Source organism: Manis pentadactyla, chromosome 1 (genome assembly GCF_030020395.1).
Source record: "Manis pentadactyla isolate mManPen7 chromosome 1, mManPen7.hap1, whole genome shotgun sequence".
Taxonomy (NCBI): Eukaryota; Metazoa; Chordata; class Mammalia; order Pholidota; family Manidae; genus Manis; species Manis pentadactyla.
In genome coordinates, this window is record NC_080019.1 from 222,783,456 (window position 1) to 222,804,975 (window position 21,520).

Sequence of the window (21,520 nt, forward strand, 5' to 3'; positions counted from 1 at the left end):
AGGCCAGAGCAGTGGACGAGCCGCCACAGCCAAGTGAGCTTGCTTCAGTTGGCATCTGTTTCAGAAAGGGATCTGAGGACTCTTGAGTGACGGGGAGGGACTTGGAGCCATTCACTTAGGAGCCTGGTTTCCACAACGCTCCTAAATCGATACTGTTAGACTAGTTATTTCCTCTGACTTAGACCTGGGAAGGCGAGTGGTGTATAGGCCTTTACTTGGAGGTGGGGCAGGAGACCCCATCAACAGTGAAGGAAGAGGGCATTTAGGAGATTGGAGCCAACCAAGCGGGCTATTGAATAGCCCATGTCTTCCCGTGAGCCTCACATACCTTTGGGTATTGGTTCCTGGATTAATCTTGCAGTGTGAGTAAGTCACACCTTGAAACGCCTGGGCGTGGTTCTAAGAGTTCAGTTACCTTACTGTAAAGTCTAAGCTTTGCTCATTTCCAGTGCAGGAAACACATGCCCTGGGAAGGGAGAAAGCAGGAGCTTTGTTTCCCTTTCCGATCTCTTCATTGTCCTCAGGTGCAGTGCCATTTGATATTGGCAGTTCTGAAATACATTGAACGCTTTATTCTCAAGCTGCCGGGATTATTGCTGACACAGAGCGTGGGGGCCCCGCAGCCAGCCTCCTGTATGGAGGTGGAAGAAAAGCAACGCAAGCTGTAAATGAATCTCTGTTTGGGGGCTTTGTGGTGGCAAACTACATGAATGAGTAAATTGAAAAAGTGCCTGGCTTATATACCATCGTGAATACCTGGGCCTTAGATAAATATTGACACCAGCAGTGTGGCAGGCCTACCATTTGTCTCATGCCCCTGGGAATAAAAGATCTTTTCTCAGGCGGCTTGTGACCTTATAAACCACCCTGACGAGTTTGTGCAGGTGTTTTCTGCAGTAGCTCTTTGGGTTTGAAAGTAGGTGGTTTTCTTTGTCCTCTGCAAGCTTAAACCTATCCGAATCCAAACCTGCACTGTCTTATTGATCACAGTTGAGTTCGCTGCAGGTAACTGTAGGTGCCAGCACGGTTTTGCAGAGTCATGCTTGTGTGGCCCTGCGGACCAGCCCCGGGATGGGAGCACCTTGTATTTGCTCTGACAGTGTTTCAGAACCAAGCGTTGGGGAAGTAAGGAGAGAGGAAAGCCAGCCCGGGGACTTGTAGCTGGCGCGCGGCTTAGGTGCCATAGCTGAACACCTTACTGAGCAAACTACGCCACACCCCAAACCATACTTGGCTGTCCCGTCCCTTGCAGCTTGGAACCCAGCGTCCCTGTGACTGAAGAGGGCTCATGATGCCAGTTTTGTTCGTGTGACGTATGCAGGGGCAGGCCGCCGGCTCCCCTTCAGCCCCCACCTCTCCCCTCAAGGAAGCGTGCTTCGTAGAAGGCAGTCGTCAGGGAGTTTCTTGACAAGGGCAGGTTGAACAGGGACGTTAACAGACCTGGGATTGATTATATCATCTTTAAAGAGGAGTGATGGGAGAGGTTGGGGGTTGCGTAGGCGCCAGATAACAAGGTGTTAGGCCAAGAAGCCCTAGCTGCTCACAGGGCAGCTGCCTTGCCTTGATGGAGCTGATCTCATCAGGATCTGGGCCTGCTGTGACCCGAGGGCCTTGATTTCCTGCCCAGGTGGGAATCAGGTGGCCCCGGTCTCTCCGTAGCACACGCAGGGTGTGCAGCATCCCAAGGTACACGTGATGCCCCTGGGCTCTCCAGCCCGGACCCGGGACCCCGAGCGGGACCCCTTGTGAGTGCGTTGTGGTCGCTCTTTCATCACCTTTGGTGGCGATTTACCCGAAAAACGGACGCGCATCCTGTGGGTGCTGGCATTTATTCTTTGGTTATAGTATAGTTTAGTGAGTGAAATTGACTGCTAGCATCTGCCCTTTAAGATGCATCTTGGGGAGTAAATGGCTTGGAGGTGCCAACTGTCAGAAGGCAGGGAGGGTGGGGGAGGGGGGTCCCCGGGTGGGGTGCTCCCCGCCTCCCGGACTGCAGGGGGGCCGCGCAGCGAGGCATCTTTTTTAGAGGGCTTGGTGAGTGACTAAAAAACAGAAGAAACAAAAGTATATCGCGGCTCATTTTCACAGCCAGTTTTCTGTTTGACATAGTCATATTTTAATATGCTCGAGGATGGAAGCCACACGTGCTTGTAATTTGGGTGAAAAGGCAGCCCCGTGTTTTCGGAGCAGAAAGCCGTCTGTGCGCGATCCTGCATGCGGAATGCCGCGTGCTCGCCGGGCCTCGACTTAGTATCTTTGCAGCCATTTCAACAGTCAGAGCCACAGAATCACCAGGCACCCCGGAAAACAGTGTAGACGCGCTTGTAAGTCTGGTGTTTCATGCCGTCTTAGTAGGATAGAAAGAAAAACTTTGACTTTTGGCTTCGGCTGAGCATTTCATGACACACATAAACTTTAAGAAGCCCAGTGGAAAAACTGACAGACGGAGAACTCAAGTCGATAAGCTAGCTAATAAAATCAGCGACTTAACTGTTAGCCAGGAGGCTGACCTTTTAAAACTTGCGTTTTCTTTAAAATACTTCGCCGGAGACACGTGCCTCCTTGTCATTACAGCGGATGCATCCTTGAAAAGTTGTGGGTAAAATCAGTTTTCGACTTTGGCTTAATACCAGGGATCCGTTCCCTGTATCGAGTCATCTTCATTTTTAAGGTTTTGAGGTGAGCCGAGAAAGGGAGGGAGGATAAACCTAGATGGTAACATCTGAATATTTCAGACCTAAAGGATGATACTGGAAACCTAGAAAATTACGTCCTCTTGAGAATGTTTGGTGACATTCGAAGGAACCTTGCGCTTAATCCATTTGTAATGCAGAGCGTGGCAGTGAATGTGAATGAACCTGGGTTTTTATGTTAACTTTATAGACTAGGGATGCTTGGGCTTCCCAAAGGCACGAAAGAGATGCTTACTTTAGTAAGCCGTGGGTGTGGTTTCATCTGGAAAGATGAAAGATGGACGCGAATTCCAGTGGAAGCCGATAGGGACGCAGCGCGCACCCCCGGGAAGTTCTGGCTTCGCACACGGGACTTTCCTCTGGAGCAGCTCTGGCCCAGGAAGGCAGTTACACCCACTTATGTCATTTGTCCCTTAAAATTTTTTGTGTGTGGGTGGGAAGGAAAGAGATGTGGATAACACTAAGGTAAGCTGTTGTTTGGACAGATGCATTTGCTTAAAAATACTTAGCTTAAAAATCTTCCATTTCATCTTTTCTCCCTCCCCTCGCTCCCCCATATGGGAGACAAATAGGCAAATTGACGGTGTATTGCTGTTTTGGAACCTAACAGTGTATTTAGGTAAAATCACCCTTGTAGATACTTTTTAACAACAACAAAGCCTGAACATTGTATGTGCAGAGGTTAGTTACCACAAAGTTTTATTTTTTATCTTTTGGCCTACATTTCTGTAACATGAGTTTTGTGCAGCTGTAATTTTGGTTGACTGGGTTATATTAGAGAGTGAATTGTCAGAAATGAGGGTTAAAAAAGCCACAGAATGCCTTGATCCTTTCCTGGTTCTAGGAAACTCCTGGGCAAGAGTGTTTAGAAGGGTGAGTAATGACTCAGATTGAGGGAAGGGTTTTTTTTTGTTTGTTTTTAATACTTTAATGTACAACTGTCATACTCGGGGGAAGTAATACATTATGGGAGGCTTCATTGCTGAAGAATCCAGTCACTGGTATAGAAGGAATTATCCCTTCCCAGTGGAATGCTCGGTTATACCTTCTGCCAGGAGGACAGGCTTGGCATTTGACCACCGTGTTCTTGTGACCTGGAGGAATTTTTATGGGGCTGTGTTAAGATGGTTATTTTCCCCATCAATAGTGACGGACCTCTCGGGGCCCCGCAGGTGTGGGCACGAAGCGTGTGAGGTCACTCAGTGTTAAGTGGAGAGTCCTTTCAGTGTGCTGGGAAAGGGCAAGACGGTGCCAGTGGTTGGTGGTTGTGCCACCTTCCGCACACTCCAGTTCTGTGACCCCTTCAGTCAGAGCAGCGTTCCTAAGATACTGCTGCTTGCATTTTTCATATGTAAACCCAAAGTTAATGCATTTAAAAGCTGCACCATGCTTTTAATAACCACCCTGCATTTTGCAGTGGTGGTTCTACCAGAAGCTAATCTGAAAGGCATCAGGAGGGGCAGACAGGCACAGGTGCAGTTCAAGGAAAGGAAAATAGCAATCTGGGCCCACTTGGCAAATGAAGGATTCCAGATTTACCCACTTGATGAATGTGTCCCTTCCTTCCTGTCTGTGCCTTTGACCGACCTGTTGGAACTCCTACAGAAGCAAACGTCTACATTCCCATGCTCAGTAGAGCGCTGAGGTGTTCATTGAGGAGAAGCCTGCTCCGTCCCTTCACTAGAAACCCCAGCCTGGAAGTGTCACCAGAGGTGAGCATGTTCTTGAGGCACTTTATGACCTTCCAGGCACGCTTGGTGAGCCCTGTGCTCTAGCGCCTGGCGCCTCTGAATGTGAGGGCCACTTTGGAGACGAGCAGGATGAGGCAGGGAGGGAGGGCCTAGTCCTGAGGACGGCCGGGCTTCCCGGAGGTGGAGAGGAAAGCGTGTGCCAGATGGTGCCCGGCAAGGTGAAAAGGTCCCATTGCGGAGGTGACGAGTTAGGAATGGCTTGTGAAAGAGCCCATTTGTGATCCCTTGTTGGGGATGATGAAGCAGAGAATAGGGAACTCCAGGCCTCTCTCCGCCCCTCCCCGTCTCCAGTCTCCACAAGGCCGCTTCTCTAATAGCAAAACAAATGGTGGCTGGAGGTGCCTCGTCCCTGCTGGGGGGTCTGGGGTGGCCCTGCCTCTGTGGCAGGCCTGTGGGAGGGTCGGCCTGTGCCCAGCAGCTACTACACTCTGCTCAAATTCCCTTTGAAGTACCTACCAACCGCCGAGCTGGTGTGGTCCAGTGCCTCCTCCTAAGTAGACTCATTAGTCTCAAGGGATTGGTGGCGTATGCACCATATTTAACAAGAGACCGTCATGAGAAAGTTGTGGGCTTACCCCCTGTACTGCTGCACAACCAAGCATGAGATTGCTTAAGTAAGAAGCCACATCACACCCGCTTACTACTTTGTGTCTCTTTAGCCAAACAACATTTGGGTAGGAAAACAGATCCTAGAATCTCCTGTTTTAAGGGATGTTGCAGAAAGCCAGTGCTGATGCTTTCAGTGGTGGTGGGCCTCCTGTTCTGGTCAAAACTTTTAAGTATATGAACATGGAGGTGCACTGTTCCTGTGGAAAATGACTTCAGTGTGCATGAGGGACATGGCGCTGGGGTTTGTTAAAGTTTATATAACCCTTGACTTAACTGTCTGGCAGGGTGTGGACCTGGGGACGAGGCTTCCTCCTCCCAGCGCTAGCCTCAAGCTCTTGTCCTGCCCTCTCCTCTCCTCTCAGTTCTAGGAGGTTCTGACTTCTCGGTGGTTTTTGGTTTGTTTAGTTTCATACCTTCTACACCTTATTTTACTTTCGTACTCTTACTTTCTAATACTCTTGCTCAAAAACTATTCTCTTCTGCTTTTCTTCAAGGTTTAGCTAAGGTCTTGCGTTTTCTGATGAACTTTTCTCCGTACAGCTTGTCTTCCCTGCTGTGAACACCGTCTGGACTCCCTGGTGTCCGTACCAGGGACGACAAACCCAGATACTTCCAGGGCTCAGGCGGATTCCGCAAATGGTGAGACTGTGGGAGCGGTGAGGTCTGTGGCCAACGCACTTGTTAAATAAAGGTAGCTCATGGCTGCTACCGGGAGGCTGGCCCCATGATCGTTTCCAAGAGAGACTGAAACTTTTCTTTCTTGGTAGAGACTTTTGTTTTCCTCCAAACACTGGTCAGGCAGAAACAAACTGACACAGTTTCCCTACAGCCTGGCTTTGGCCCACGAGCCTCCACTTTGCAACTCCTGGCCTACCATTCACAAATTGCTTGCCATATTAGAGCCTTTGGCTATAATTATTTGGTCTGGAGTCTTATCTGACCAGGAGGTTGTAAACTCCTTACCCTAATTTGTATCAGAACTTACCTGAGCGGGTATACATTGTGGACAAACACTCAATAAATATTTGTTGAATTTGACATCTGTTGGGTGCTACAGGACAAAGACTTAGAGCTGAATTCAAATAAAAGATGGGCCCTGGTCCCAGACGTGTGACTCCTAGGGAAGAGAGGCACACCCAAAGCCTGGGTGACTTCTCTCAGGTAATGTCTTAAGCATTGTAATGCATAGGCCCACACTGATTTCTGTAGCTGATTTTAAGAACCGAAAACAGGCAGCGACCCATATAAGCGGCCCTTATATGACTAGTGTTGTGCTAATATCCCTGCTTTTGAGTTGCTTGCTGGCCTCTTGCATAGAGAATTACCACTGTAACATTTTCAAAAACTGAAATAACTGTGATTCACTACTTTTCAAATTATAACAGACCAAAAGCCTGGAAAGTGAGCCCTACGTATTTGGTGCCTGAGTGATTCTGCATTTATTTGCAGAATGTTTCTTACTCTGTTCTCAGTTTAGGTGATATGTGACTGCTTAGCTTACTGGAAAAGGACGGCAGCATGTACAGAGCCTTCTCCTGGGAATTCTTGGGCAAGGATGCCAGAGGAGTGATTCCCATTTAAGAGGCAATTCTGTCATTCTTAATATACGTTTTTAATGTGTTTTATCAGCCTGTCCATTAGTGGCTTTTGGTTACTGAGGGGACTGCATCGCAAAGAAAAAAAGATAAGGACATCTGATATTGTAGATTTGAAAGAAACCTCTTATTCTCATAAAACCTTATAACGTGGGTCCAGGGAACATAACATGATGATTTCATTGAAACTGTACGTGTCCTGAGAAGGTAAATATGCAGCAGAAATGGCCTTAAAATCTTAAGGACTTAAATAACTAACAAGTTTTATGTTCTTCCTCACTCACATCCCTTGAAATTTGAAAGGACCAATCTGTTTTTCCCAATTAGTCCTAAGCAGGTGACTCCTTTTTTAATGGGTGGCAAAGACTGCCACTTCTGAGGTAAGAAGAGATGGACATTTGCCATCCAGTCTCCTGAAAAACAAGAGGTTCTCAGCCACCCCGTAGTGTTCACTGCTTGGGCCACTGAATTGCTTCACACTTTTCCGTCTGACAGTGTTACTCAGTTCAGCAAACATCCGAAACCTTAAAATATGCAAAATACTGTGACATGCAGGAGGCCAGACAGGGGTGATTAATGGGAAATAAGCTGCTCTGGAAAGCAAACTGAATATGAAAACCTCACTCCCCAGGGAAAGGTTGTCACAGATTTAGGACCAGTTCATTCCAACTTGAATTATGATTCCTATTAATGTTGAAAAATACAACCCTGTGGTGCGCTGCCCTGCCCAGTGAGAGGTTTTGTCTGTAGAGTCAGTGGTCCGCGAGCAATGCCCGTGTTTGAGGATGAAGTGCTGGTCACAGTCTAATGGTGTTGGAGTTACTGCCCACCACAGCTTACTCAGAAGCAAAGGGAACTTTACATCCCTCAACTTCCAAGAAGTCAATGAATTACCGCCTGCCAGCTTTGAGTAGCATTTGCCAAGTTTGTAATATGTGGTTCTGGTTATGCTCCAGCAAGATGCTGGTCAGATTATGTAGAGACTGATTAAGTCTATAGAATTACACACAGAGGGTTTTTTTTTTTTTCATTTTTTAAAATATTTAGAGTGTCTTCCTAGTGAATTGAGTTTTCCAAGGCTCTTTCTTCTGTTGGGATGGCTATGAACTTTGTGTGCCTGAAGGATGTGGGCTAAAAGCCCTGTGCGTCCCCTGCTACATTTTTAGCAAACCTCTTGAATTATTAGGAAATTCAAATGTGTTTTTAAAATTCAAGTTTCTTCTGTAGGTGCTTATTTACTTAAGTATTTGTTGATTATATCATGATTCAGAAATATTTATTGTTTAGTCTGTAATTGAGTTACAGCTCAGCTCAGTAGAAATTTCAGTCATGATGGAGATGTCCTCGCCCTGTGCCATGGCGCATGGCAGCTGCTAGCCACTGGCCACACGTGTCTGGTGAACACTTGGAATATGGCTAGTGTGACTAAGGAACAAATTCTTAATTTTATGCATTCTTAATTAATTTAAATGAGAATATTGTTAGCCAAATGCCTGGTGGCTACCAGTTTGGACAGCTCAGGTTTACATGATGGTGGGGAGTCTCAGTTATTTAGAGTTAGCTCTTCTAAGTCTGTGGTGTTAGGGTAGGAGATCTTGTCATGAAAGACACTCAGGAAGCAGGTTGTTGTACACTGTTAGGCAGTTTGCTTTTCAGACACAGATAAAACCTGAATAAAATTTGAGCGGTTCTCTGCTGAGGTGCCTCTTGTGTGTTCTGCAAATGGTGGGCTGGACGGTCATCTTTCAGCAGATTAGCTGAAAGAATATCTATGGCTGGGCTCAATTGTTCGAAGATCTGCTCGCCCTTTGTACAAGAACAGGGAAAACTTGTGTTGTGACAATGGCTGACAAAATGTTTAATGAAAGCTGCAATTGGCAGTAACTAAATTCCCTGAGGTTTCTTTCCACCCCTCACAGTCATGCTACTGAAAGGTGCAGAAATTGCTTTTGACAGCATCTGTCCTGCTGACAGATGAATTGTTTTGACAGGAGAATCTGAAACCTTCAACTGAAGACACACTCCAAGATGTCAGGCCTGGTAAGGGGCGATTGTGTATATAGAAATAAGTGAGATGCTTTAGATTTGTGAACATGTCAGCTGCACCCTGAGAGAGAGGCATTAAAGATTTCCACTGAATAACCCTTTGATTGTTCTTCAGACCTGTGATGAGAATTCTTACTACTCTCTGCACAGTTCTTGGACCGAATAAATGTATTCTAAAGTCGCTAAGAAATGAGTGTTGGCATTAAGCATAGCAGTCGAAGGGTTAAAGAAAAAAAGTATCTAAAAATTATGCTGAAATATCAAATCATTATGTTGTACATCTGAAACTAATACACTGTTACACATCAGTTATATCTCAAAAGTATGCTAAAAAATTAGTCAGCCAATGTTCATAAGCATTATTCACAACAGCAAAAAGAAGGAAGTAACCCAAATGTCCGTCAGCTGTTGAATGGATAAACAAAATGCGGTGTATATTTACACACACAATGGAATATTATTTAGCTCCAAAAAGGAAGGACACTCTGACACCTGCTACAACATGGGTGAACCTTGAGGACATTATTGTAAGTGAAATAAGCCAGACACACAGTACAAATATGTATGGTTCCACTTACATGAAGGATTCATAGAGGCAGAGAGTAGAAGTTGCCGGGCTGGGTGTGTGGAGAGGAGGATGGGGAGTTAGTGTTTGACGGGTGCCAAGTTTCAGTTGGAGAAGCTGAGAGCGTTCTAGGGATGACGATGTGACAGTTGCACAACCGTGTGAATGTACTTAATGACATAGAACTGCACACTTGCAATTGGTTAGGATGGTAACATTTTATGTTTATTTTACCACCATTTAAAAAAAAAAACATGCTGTGAGTTTGCTTCCCCGACATGAGTGAACAAGAAGATTTTTTTAAGGATATTATTTGTCAGAGAGCATACAGTATTCCCCATTTCCTGATACAGCAGTTGATGATCAACAACTTCTCCCAGGATTCAGAAATAATCCCTCTTCAGACTTAAGAGCTGGGCAGCTCTCTGTGCAAAAGTAGAAGCTGCTCCAGAGGACCTGAGCTTCACTGTCTGTCTGCTAACTGCTAACAGTTGGCTCATGCTGACCCTCATTTGTCGATACACGGCTTTTCTAATTCATCGAAAATGGAAAAGTCACCGCCTCCACGCTGATTCAGTGAGAGCTTCAGTTTCCACTTACGAGTATCTTAGTCCTTGTGGTACTTACCAGTTTCTCAGTGTTCACTCCGGATACTGTTTGGCTTCTTGATAAGACTAGTTTACAGAAGATCCGTCTTCAAGCAGCCTTAATTAAAAATCAGAATTTGTACATTTTTAAAATTTAAATGCACTGTTTGTTCTTTAAGGGAAAAACAGATCGTGTATGTGTGTGTAATAATTTTAAAAGGTTTTAATACATAGTTGCTGAAGAATATGGACTCTTGAGGTGGGAATGAGGGAAGTGATTTCATTACAGATAGCTCAGAATGGAGCCTCCAGGTAAGTGCCTAGAACCTGAATCCCAGAGCTGCAGCTCTGCTCCTGATCATATATGCCAGAAACAAGCCTGGCAGTGTGACCGCCCACGCTACTTGCTCGCCTTCCAGAATCTTGCCTTTGTGGTTTCTGAATCTATTCTGCTGTCTCCTCCAGGTGAACATCTCCCATACCTTTGATGATATGAATATGTATGCAGTCATTGTAAACTCACAGGACCTCGAGTCCCAGAAACAGTATTCCCATCTCTCTTTTCTCTATGAGAATGTGCTCAAAATAGAACACCGCAGTCTATCCACTCTTTTTTCTGATGTGGGGGAATTCTCTCCATTTGTGGATTGTCTTGTTCTAGTCTAACGGGTTGATTTCTGTGTACTCAATTGTAATGCCCCTGAACATAGACAAGCTGACGCTTGACTTCAATATGTGGTTTAATAATTACCACCTTCAATTTTTACAGTAACATAATCTCTGAACAAATTGCTTTTAATTCAGGCTGTGCTCTGAACACAGATGTACCATTAATTTCCAGTGTAGTTTGACTTTTATTTAGATGAATATCTCGAGTTGACAGTAAAATGGCCATCAGTTCTAAGTTAGTATTGATTGGAATGTCTCTGGAGTAAGTTTAAACGATAGTCGCCACTTACACGCCGCAGTGCCGCTTGAAAGAGAGACTTTAACCTCATGGTTCATAATCCTGTTAATTGGCAGTCATGTCAGTGGAATTAATAACTGAAATGAAAAATGTCAGCTTGTTCAGCACATGAATCTGGTGTATTTTGGTGGCAGGGAATGACTATGAAGTTAGAAGCGAGGGTCCATTTGGACATCTCTGTGGATTCTGTTCCTGAAAGATGACGCTGGTCTGGTTTGAGGATGTGGTCCCAGAAGCTCAGCTGACAGGACACGGCCCAGCCTTTGCCCCCTTGTCTGTGTCTAAGTGTATAGCTGGGGATGAGCAGAGAGAGATGTAATTCTGCATTATTACAGCAGATGCCATCCCTGAGAGAAGGCTGTTCTCACATGAGGCTTTCCCTGCCTTGGGTTAAACAGACATGGATTTGCCATGACTATGGCTCCTGCCTCCTGTGTGGGCATTGCTCCCAGGATTTACTCACTGATGGTAGGAGTGCCGTGTTCATACGCAGCATTATGGTTAGGATCGTAGCAGTGCTCATTTACTAAACAGTCCCTTCAGCTTCAACCATGCATTTGAGCAATTTTCAGTGTTAAGGTCTTGTTTAGACCACAGTTTGTCAACCTCTGGTTATTACTGTTATTACTTAGGGCTGGGTAATTGGTGACCAGGGCTGTCCTGTACATTGTGGGGCGTTTGGGAACATCCTTGGCTACCGCCCACCAGTCACCAATAGCAACCCCCCAATTCCCTGCAGTCGTGATAGCTACATGTCTCCAGACATTGCCAAATGTCATGCCAGGTGAGAACCACTGATCTGTAGACAATGAAGAGTCAAGCACGAACCTCTCTTTTTCTTTACTAATGTGTGAAGTTGTTTGATGCTTTAGTAAACCATTAATTTACAAAATGCCATTTGGACTTGATATGTAAGCATTTGGACCAGCATTCTCTAATGGACGCTTACTTTGGAATTCCTTTGAAGTTGCTAAGTGGTAAAATAGTATGGATTGAAATTCATTTGGGTTTAGCCAACCTAAAGTGATTTGAGATTTTCACAGTGATTTGTTTATGGTTGCAAGTGAGGAGTAGGTGTATCTGTAAATCTCAGTATCAATAAGGCAAAATAATGCATGAAATAGGGGCAATTATGAGGGAGAGGATTTGGGCTTTTTGGAGGGGGGGAAGTAGAGGATTCCTGACTTTGGAGTCTAATGCCAAATGTTGATTCAATTTTGTTTCTTGTGTGTTTTTTTTCTGCCCTACCTTTACCAGAAACCTGAGTCACAACAAACTTTCTGAGATTGACCCTACTGGCTTTGAAGACTTGGTGAATCTACAGGAAGTGTGAGTGCTTTTCCCCAGACTTCCGGGGGGCGGAGGATGGAGCCCTCTTTTGGAAAAGCCTCTCGTGCTCCAACATTGCTCACCCCCTGGGTCAGCTGCCTAAGCCTGTTAGAAGGAACATTTGTGTACAGCTGTCAGTGATAAATTGCACTGCCTCCCTAGCTCTCCTTCACTGCCACCCCTCTTCTTCCTAGGCAGGTAGTGACAAGTGCATTACAATCCAAGTGGGGGTTACTGGAAGCCACATCCACAGTGGGTGCACAGGAAAGTCCCCTCCCTTGTGGGAAGTCTGGCACACCATCTGGGTTGGCACAACTGGCTGGGCCTTTCCCTCAGTTTCCAGGCAGGGAGAGCAGTTTGCTCTACAGGGGTGTGTCAGCCAGTCCCACCCTTCTCTTCCTCAGAAAACAAAGGTAGAGGAGAACGGGCAGCAGAGGCCTGCCTTCCCCTCCCATCTCCCACCCAGCTCGGCTTTACTGCCCTTGGCACTCAGGCTGCCCCCTCTCGCAGTGTCCTTTAAATCAGGCCTCCATCTTTTCTTTTTAATGTAAAGAATTATGCTTTTAACGTGGATGTTAGGATTATCAGGAATTTTAGTCCCACAGGGACTTTAGAGAGTCACTCATTTAAGTCACGCATATCACTGCAGGAAATTTGGAAGATACAGAAATGTGCAAAGGCAAATGAATATGACCAGTATTGTCACCCAGACATAACCTTTCATTTAACATTTACCCGAGTATTTACCGTAGGCCAGGCGCTGTTCTGGGTGCTGGGGGTGCGGGAGTGGAGTAAGGCAAACAGCACTGGGACCGGGGGAAGGGAAGGCAGGCCTTGGCTTCAGGTGCAGAATTTCAGGGGGTGCGAAAAACTCAGCATTCAGGATAGCAGTATTACAGCGCAGTATTAAAAAAAAAAAGTCCACGGTGAACAACATATAAAAGTGTAAGCAGAGTCGGAATCAGCGTTCTTGATAGTTCCTTTCACCTTGGGCTCCTGCGGGGCCTGACATGACGCTGTTGCTGATCTGGTCTTGATGTGAAAAGTTCGGTATTTTGTTTCTCATGGATTTTGTTTTCCATTCTCGGATGGGAATTATATTCTTTACAATAATTTAATCCACTGGACAGAGAAGTAAATGGAAGCTTGAAGAGTGTAAATAAACCTGTGCAGTGCTAACATAGTTGGTAAACTGAGAGTTGGACTCATATACCTGTTTGGTTCTAAACCTGTGTGTTTGACCCTGAAGCTGCACTTCCCTAAATTCCCACATCCCTCTTCTTAACCTACAATGTTCAGCTGCAGATTTTAAGAAACAGAAAATCCAGTAGTTATTTCCTTGCATCGCTCCTTCTACACCAGTCTTCTCTTGCTAGCTTATAGTGATTCCTCTTTTTCTCTGAGACCCCTTGTGCAAAAACCCCACCACCCTCCAGATCCAGCCCCTTCCTCCCTCACAACAAACTCCTGTTGCGTTTACAGGCAGGGTGAGGCTCCTGACCCGTCCTGAGCTCTGTTTTGAGTGTAACTTCTCTCCTTTGTCCCGCTAATGCACTCATAAAGACTGACCATCGCTGGCCATTGTGCCTAGGTACCGTTCTCTTATTGTCACTTCCACCTTTCTCAGACAGTTGCAGGAACTGAGGCACGGGGACTTGCTGGAATTGCACAGGGCATATGGTAGACCTGGGCTGGCACCCCATCGAGCTCCTATTCCATTCTCTCTGAGGTCATACTACCTTCCCGACTGTGGGAGTTGTAAAGACAGAGATTGCATCTTTTGGATATAATATGGCCCAGTGGGAAGAATGTACATTTTGGTAGCAGACAGACTGGTTCTGCCCTTAGTAACTGTGTCCCTGGACCAGTTACTCCTGCCTACTTGCTTCCCTTCCCTCTGCCAGAAGATGGATTTAGTAACACATTATCAGTGTTATTATTAATTTGAGATGATTTCCAGGGCCTTGCACATGGGGAGGGCTTGGTGAATGTTGTTTCTCTTCTCTTCTGCTCCCTGGGGCACCACAGAGCCACCAAGCTGGGTGCCTTGGAAAGAAACAAGTTACTGAGAGCCGACAGGTTGACCCTTTACCCCTGTGACCGCCTCTGGTCCCTTGGCTGGACAAGATGAATCTCCTGTGCCCAGAGCAGTGGGGCTTCTCAGAGATGAAGAGCCGGCCCTCCCCTCGGGGAGAGTGCGAGTACATCATGGAACAGACAGAGAAGAGGCCGTCAGGAGTGGGGATGTGGGGACGTGGGGAAGAAGATCAAAAAAAAAAAGAAAAAAAAGTGATAGTTGACACACACTTGCTTCTGAATTAACTGGGCTCTAGGGTTTCCCAGGGCCTGTCAGCTCTCCTAAACCCTGTGCAACCATCCAAGCCTGGAAGCATCAGCGAGTGGGGAACCGCAGGCTGGCGAAGCAGCAGGCGGTGGTTTTGCAGTGGTTTTGTCTTGAAGGCCGGGAAGCACAGTCCGTTGTGCGCCGTTTGGCAGAGGACATGAGCCCATTGGAGGCCCCTGGAGGGTGCAAGGGTACTGGGGCAGCTGGTGCCAAGCCACACAGTCTTCCCTGCCCATAGCTTCGAGGAGAGCGCACCAGCGAGGCCCTCCAGCCAGGGTCCTGGACGGCGAGGCTCCTCTGTTAATCAGAGGGACTATTTATACCGTCCTCTTTAAAAACCATGCTTGGATCACGTTACTGCTGCCTGGCCCAAGAATGTGTAATGTGGGTGCTGCCATGCGCTTTCCAGGGCGGTCATCCTAAAGTGTTCCTGCAGGTGGTGGGGCGGCCTGAGCGTGCCCTGCCGTGGGGTATGTTGAAGGGAGAGGGTGTCTTTTGGAGGCACTGCTCTGTGGTGTGCATTACTGCCACCTGTTCAGCATTTACTCTATATCTGGCGCTATCTTAAGCGTTTAGGTTTCTTTGTTTAAGCCAGATCTTGCCAAAACCCTCTGAGATCAGCACATCATCCAGATGAGGAAATTAAGGCACAGTAAGGTGAATAGGCACACTGAAGGCCATTCAACTGCTACAAGGCGGGACTGGGGTGGCGTGAGCCCAGGGCTGTCTGACTTTAAAATCTGAGCTGTACAATCCCCAGCTAACAATCGCTGCTTGGCTCGTCTATAAACGTGCCTGTTTCTTCTTTTAAGGTGGTGTGAAAATTTAGGACCTCCCCTCAAAGAGCTGGCATGACATTGCATATAAAACACTCAGCACAGAGCCGGCATTCACCCTTAGCACTTATAAATGTTAACTTAAAGTAACTGTGTCCTCTATCATTCTGTTAAAATAAGCGTATCTGCCCATTTGGTACAGAAACTATATACCATAACGTCTGGCCAAAGGAATTATTTAGTATGCCCCACTTGCAAGTAACCAAAGGCTTGATGATAGTTACAGATTAAGTTGCCCCAGCTCCAAACACTGGGCTCATACCTACTACTGTCTACTTAACTCCCTTTTAAGAAACAAAACTCACTGAAGTTCCAATCTCCTGCCCAACTCCCGACTATTATTAATTGCAGCTCTGTGTTTTGAAACAACCAAACTGTCCATAAATAGCAGTCTGGCTAAATAAATTATAGTTCATTCATACCATTCATGCCAGCAGAGGAGTACTCTGTAGCTGGTTATAAGAATTATGGAGAGCTCTGAGATACATGACTTAAGGGGAAACCTGTGGTATGGAACAGTCTGTATAATTCACAAGCATCTGTGTAAGAGAAAAAACATGTGTACGTCTCTAGTAGCTGGCAGCAGGAGTGTTTCCTCTTGGAGGCAGACCAGATGTCCAAAGTACAGGGGAGCATCCTTTTTCACTATATCTTCCTGGTAGGCTTTTTTTGAAACAGTTTGAGAATTTTACTGTGAGCTTATATCTGCTATTCCATAAATAAACACAGCAAAAAACCAAAACAAAAAAAGCATCGTGACCCCAAAGCACTCCTGGGGTTTGTTTCTCATTGTTTGTTGAAGCCTCATTTGACTGAAGGAATCACACTAATAAAGTTCTCCAAAATGTCTTTTTTAACATTCAGCACCTTGGAAAATGTTAAAAGTCTCTTTAAGTGAGCCAAGTAAATGGAAGTTTCAGAGAGAGCAGAGGGTGCAGAAGGCCGCGAGCTGGGAGAGGCCCACCTGGCTCTGCCCTGGGCTCAGGCCGGCCACACAGCCCCTCTACCTGCGTCCCACCCGCTTCCAGCTGCAGGGCCGGGTCACAATTCATGGTCTGATGCTTCTGCAGCATTCTTGGTTCTGAGTCATCAGAAGAAAGTTTCAGTTATAGAAGCCAGACATCTTAGAAGGATTTTTAGGGCCTTGGATGGAAGGAGATCTCGGGGAGTGTGAAGGGTGCACACCCCTAGATACTCCCAAGATTTCATCAAATACTCTCCTAAATTCTGGCGGCCTCCGTAGTTGTGGAGACCGGGCCAAACCTCCCAAGGGCCCCGTTCCCTCCCAGCTCAGCTGTGCTATTTTTGACTAGCCTGTTTCAGCCTGGCACGTTGGTCTCATCTCAGGGTGAACTGAGTTCCCATCACCTTCTGAGTTCGGTGCTGTCATTTCAAAAGGCAACAGGGCAGAGAAGGCCAGTCGTGGTGAAGCTAGCAGACCTGCTTTAGCTAGTGGCTCCGTTTACTCGGGAGTGCTCGAGAAGCAAGCCAGCCCTTTGGTTCTGCTTTGGGTTCCTGCTGTCCTCTTCCTAAATTAAACAGCCCTGTTGAGATTAGAGCCTGCAATTTCTGCCTAAACCTGTTTAGGCGGGGCTGCTGATCCCCACATAAAATGCCCCATTTATCTTTTGCACCGGTCCACTGCACCTGTGCAGTCTGCTTCCAGCTGTTTTGTCAAGATTTGCAATATTATCACGGTGCCCCTTTTCCTTGTTCATTTATTTCTGTGAGGTTGGGTGGAGCCGTTTGTCATGTGCATGCTAGGGCTGGTGTGAGACCACACTCCTTCAGCAAAAGTCCCCCTGCAGAGCCGTCCCTGCTCTTTGTTTCTTGTTTAAAATTAAGTTGGATCCTAATCAGGCTTCAGCAGCACAACTGCCTTGTTACCTAAGGGATTAGGAGCTTTCCGGCTCGTTGGCTTTCTGCTTGCAGCGGTCCTGGGCTCCTGCCCACACCATGCTGCAGATGTGTGGCCCTAGGCTAGTGACTTAACTGCAACTTAGAGGGCTAAACTCCAGGGTAGGTGGTAGGAGTGGCTGGTCTCTAACCCAGAGTGGTAACGGTGAAGTTACATAATGCATTTGAGTTGTTGCATAATAAGAAATAGAGGGTCATGGTTAAGAAGGCAGATTTGGGGGCCACTGCTGCTTACTGCTGGTGACCTCTGTCACATTATTAAACACCTCAGTATTTCAGTTTTCCCCGTGGTATAATGCAAATGCCCTTGGGATCTATCCCCTAGTGGCCTAAAGATGGTTGAATACACTGAAACTCTCATTAGGGCCGTGCCTTGAGCATAGGAAACCCTCAGTAAGTTAACTGCTGCTGTTAATATTACCACCGTCATCTGTGTTTTGGAATAAATCTCTAGGAAATGAGTTCTCAGTCTGCTTTATTGGCAATCGGCCCGACCTTTTTCTTTTTTGCTTTGATAAAATCTGAGGGTCATCAAGTGTGTTGATGGTCCTATGAACATTTATTGGTACAAATTAAGACTGATGGAGAGTTTTCCATCTCTGTACCAAGATGGGAAATGGATCGCTGCAGGGTTGGAGGAGAGAGAAGGTGAAGCAGAAACAATCTGATTCGGGGCAGTCAGATAAGAGACTGTTAAAGTAATTAATTGTCTACATCAGCCCACAAACAAGGGCCCTTTAAGTGGAGAAGGGATTTGCCGCATGATATGGATCTGCTTTCTCTCTGCCAGATGCTTCAGTCATGAAGCTATTGAAACAGACATTCTGTGTCCCACAGCCCAGTAATTGCCAAGCTTCATCTCTCACTGGCTTTGGCACTGAAGAAAGTAAATGGGCTAATTCGAAGCCTTTTCTTTCTTTTTTTTCTTTTTCACCCTATTCATTTCTATAAAAAGATGGCAGACAACCAGATTATTCTATTCAGGCAAATGCTGGCTGTATACTTGTATGAATATAGCTGTCGTTTCAGTGGCCTTGTCTTCAGTCTGTAACAAGATGCTCTGTGTAAGACATATTCTCTTTAAAAAAGGAGAAGATAACCCAGCTTCCTCCCCTGATTCTGCATCTCAGATACCATTTCTTTTCAGCCCGTCACCTGGCAGAAAGCCTGACCGCTGTGCTTTAGCTTTCTTATGGATTTGGGGCTCACTTTGTCAGTCTGATTTTGGATTCTCTCCCCAGATTTGGAAATACATGTCCATGTAAGGAAGCCAGATTGCGAAGCCCAGAGGGGCAGACCAGGCGAACTGTGTTTTGGTTCTCGGGCTTCCCCTTCCAAGACGTGAAGTCTGGAGGTACAGATTGAGAGCACTAGATTGGGAAGGGGGCTCAGACAGCATGTCCAGTCTGTGCAGGATCTTCAAAATGTCTCCGTGCAGAAGTGTGTGCATGCTTGCATTCCTGGAAAACATATGTGGAGGCTTCCTGAGTTAGAGAAGCTGGAATCTCAGATGGATGGGGGTCTCCAAGCCCAGCTCTCCTGCCACCACACAGCTGAGGCATTTGAATAACTGGTCCACGCGTCCCCAGCCCCTCGGGACTCAGGCGTGTATGCCTACGGCTCTGGGTCCGAGTGTGTGGCCCTTCGGGCAGAGCTGTGATTTGCAGACCACTATGTCATGGACATGTAAAAACAAGTAGGAGGGAATGGTCTTTCCTGCCCACATCCTTTCCCAACTGCTTCAGCCCACAGGGCACACTCTTGCTGATGCTCTGCAGACACTTGTTCCACACAGGGCATCTGAGTCTGTTGTCTTGGCTCCTGAACTAGATGGGGACATCGAGGACATAAGATATCCACTGAGTGTTTATCTCTAAATCAAGGTTGTGATAAAGGGTTGTTTTTTTTGTGACCTCACATGACTTCTCCATCTCAAGAAATGAGCATTTTGAAAATTCTTTATTTTTCATGGAACATTACAATTTAGTCATACCATGGCCAACTCAGCACTGTTGTTTTATTTATCTTGGGTGCATATGATTTCAGACTTGCCATTTAAATGATTTAAACAATAAATTTCTTCTTGTTATTACAGGTTCCTCAATAACAACGAGTTGACAGCCATACCTTCCCTGGGTGCTGCATCATCTCATGTCGTCTCTCTCTTTCTGTAAGTGGTGCCGGTGGGGGGGGGGTCCCGGGCTGTGTGGCGAAGCCGTGTGGTATCTTGCTGGCAAGAAAACCTGCGTTTTGTGCTTGCTGGTGAAGAACAGCCTTTCTTCATGTAGCCCTAGTGATCATGACAAATGCTTGCTGTTTTACGGTTTGTAGAATTAAAACCTGGAAGTTTTGCCTCATCTCTAAACTGGAGGGAAATTCGTCTTTTTATACCCAAAGGTACATAGAATTATATTTCTAGGTCCCAGCGGTTAAGCTGCACTTTGGGCAAATAAACTGGAGTTAAAGGAAGCTGTATGAATTACAAGACCGCCAGGTCTTTTTGTGGCAGTGAATTTGGTAACGTGACTCAGTTCACTTTTATGGCTTTAAAGAAAAAAAAAACCTCCCAGGCCTCTGACCTCAACATGACAGTAAGGGAATTAGATGTCACGGTCAAGTGCTGGCACACACCTGTTGATGTGTACAGACAGCGCACTGGAAATGAAAAAGGGCGAAAAGGGATGCAAGTGAACAAAAAGGTAAGGGTGGGGGTGTTTCTATTTGAGCCGGCAGAGCCTTTGCTCAGAAGGAAGCACCATGAGTTACCCACTTCGGTGCTCACGCGGGTGCGTAAACTCACCCAGAGGTCTTTCCAGATAAACCAGTCGTGAGGTCAATCATTTTCTCAACCTGATTCCATTGTCAGCTTCCTCAGTAGATCACCTCCCTCTTCCCACTGAATTTCCTGTTTCTACTCCAGCCATGCATATATGTTTTTGGGGGTGGTGGTGGAGTGGGGTAGGGGGGTTTTGCTAGAGTTATAGCTCATTTGCTCACCTATACGTATCCATTCTCAACACCGAGGCTCAGCAGGCTGAGCAGATGGGCTTGACGGGAAGGTGTAGCCACATGATTGCTGGTGTAGCTTGCAGATGCCAGGTTTTTGCTGGCAACAGGCCCTGTGTTCAGAAGGTGCACTGTCCTCACAAAACACAGGCTTGGACTTGGCCATTTTCAAGGCGTGGTGGGTCGGGAGAGCAGGGGATTTGAATTGTGGCCCCAGCCTTGTGCCCTGCGTGGAGAGCTCTGTCTCTCTGAATGTCATTTTTCTCATTTACAGAATGTGTTCTTTACTTGTTTTGCACATGGGGGAAGTGAGCTAGAAGTTTGAGAGGAGGGGCATGGCTACAAAGCTCCTGGCATCAGGCACAGTGTGTGATGTTTGACACATGGTGGCTATTGCACTGGGCTGGTGGCTACTTGTCACAAAGCCTGTTGGGCCTTGGCATTGATCTCACCTTTAAGGCCACAGGATTTGGGAGTCAGCCCTTGTTTCTGCGAAGTGCTGGAATGAGGTTTGTGCCCCTTTGGCCTAAGTAGAGCAGGCAAGGGTTTGACTTTTCTTTTTGTGCCCATTGGCCTGTGTGGCCACCATCTGGAAGGTGTTAGTTGCTAGCTGGATTAAATAGTTACCCTTACCTAAGGCTAATGAGGGGTGTGATAATCCCTTATGTTCATAGAGCAAGGTGCTGGAAGGTGCTTTTTAACTCCTTGTCTCTTAAAGTTACGGTTCTTGGGCCAGCAGTGTCGGATCTGTGCCAAGCTTAAGGGATGCAGAATCTCAGGCCTATTGGATCTGAAGCTACTTTAGCAAGGTTCCCTGGCCATGTGCCCACTCATTCAAGTTTGAGAAGTTTGGTGGGGAGACCAGGGCCACAGACATCATCTTTGAGTCACCAGCAGGAATTGAGGCTCCTTCAGTTCCTGTGAGTTACAAAATTGAGAGGCAGAATGGAACCCAGTCTCAGCCCGTGCAGGGCTCCCTTCTCCACCCCCATGAGCCCAGCAGCGCCACGGCAGGTGGCCCTGAACCACCTGTGCCAGAGACACAGGGCCTCCCGCTTGCCCAAAGGCCTGCGGCACTTCGAATCCCGCCTTGCTCTGCTGCCCACAAATAGGTTTCTGTTCCTCGGCGTGAGTGCCCAGAGCAGGGAGACTGGTTGGTCTCCTTCCTGCAGTTCCAATTAGACATTGTTAAAATATGTAAAGCAGAGGAGCGGGGGACTCCCTCCTGGTTCTGATGGAGTTTGGGAGATGCAGGTTAGTGCTGGCAGCCCTGCT

The 21,520-nt window shown here is 46.6% G+C and overlaps 1 protein-coding gene across 3 annotated transcripts in view; it reads left to right on the forward strand.

The window, feature by feature from the left end:
- The window catches only part of LRIG1 (leucine rich repeats and immunoglobulin like domains 1), a 97,500-nt gene that overhangs the window by 22,534 nt on the left and 53,446 nt on the right, over window positions 1–21,520 (forward strand). For 2 of the 3 annotated variants that reach the window (XM_036878420.2, XM_057507636.1), the window contains exons 2-3: window positions 12,071–12,142; window positions 19,335–19,409. The exons of the other annotated variant lie outside the window; for it this stretch is intronic. In XM_036878420.2, the coding sequence (XP_036734315.2) occupies window positions 12,071–12,142; window positions 19,335–19,409 (147 nt within the window). The remainder of the gene's footprint in view (window positions 1–12,070; window positions 12,143–19,334; window positions 19,410–21,520) is intronic. 3 annotated transcript variants of the gene reach the window in all.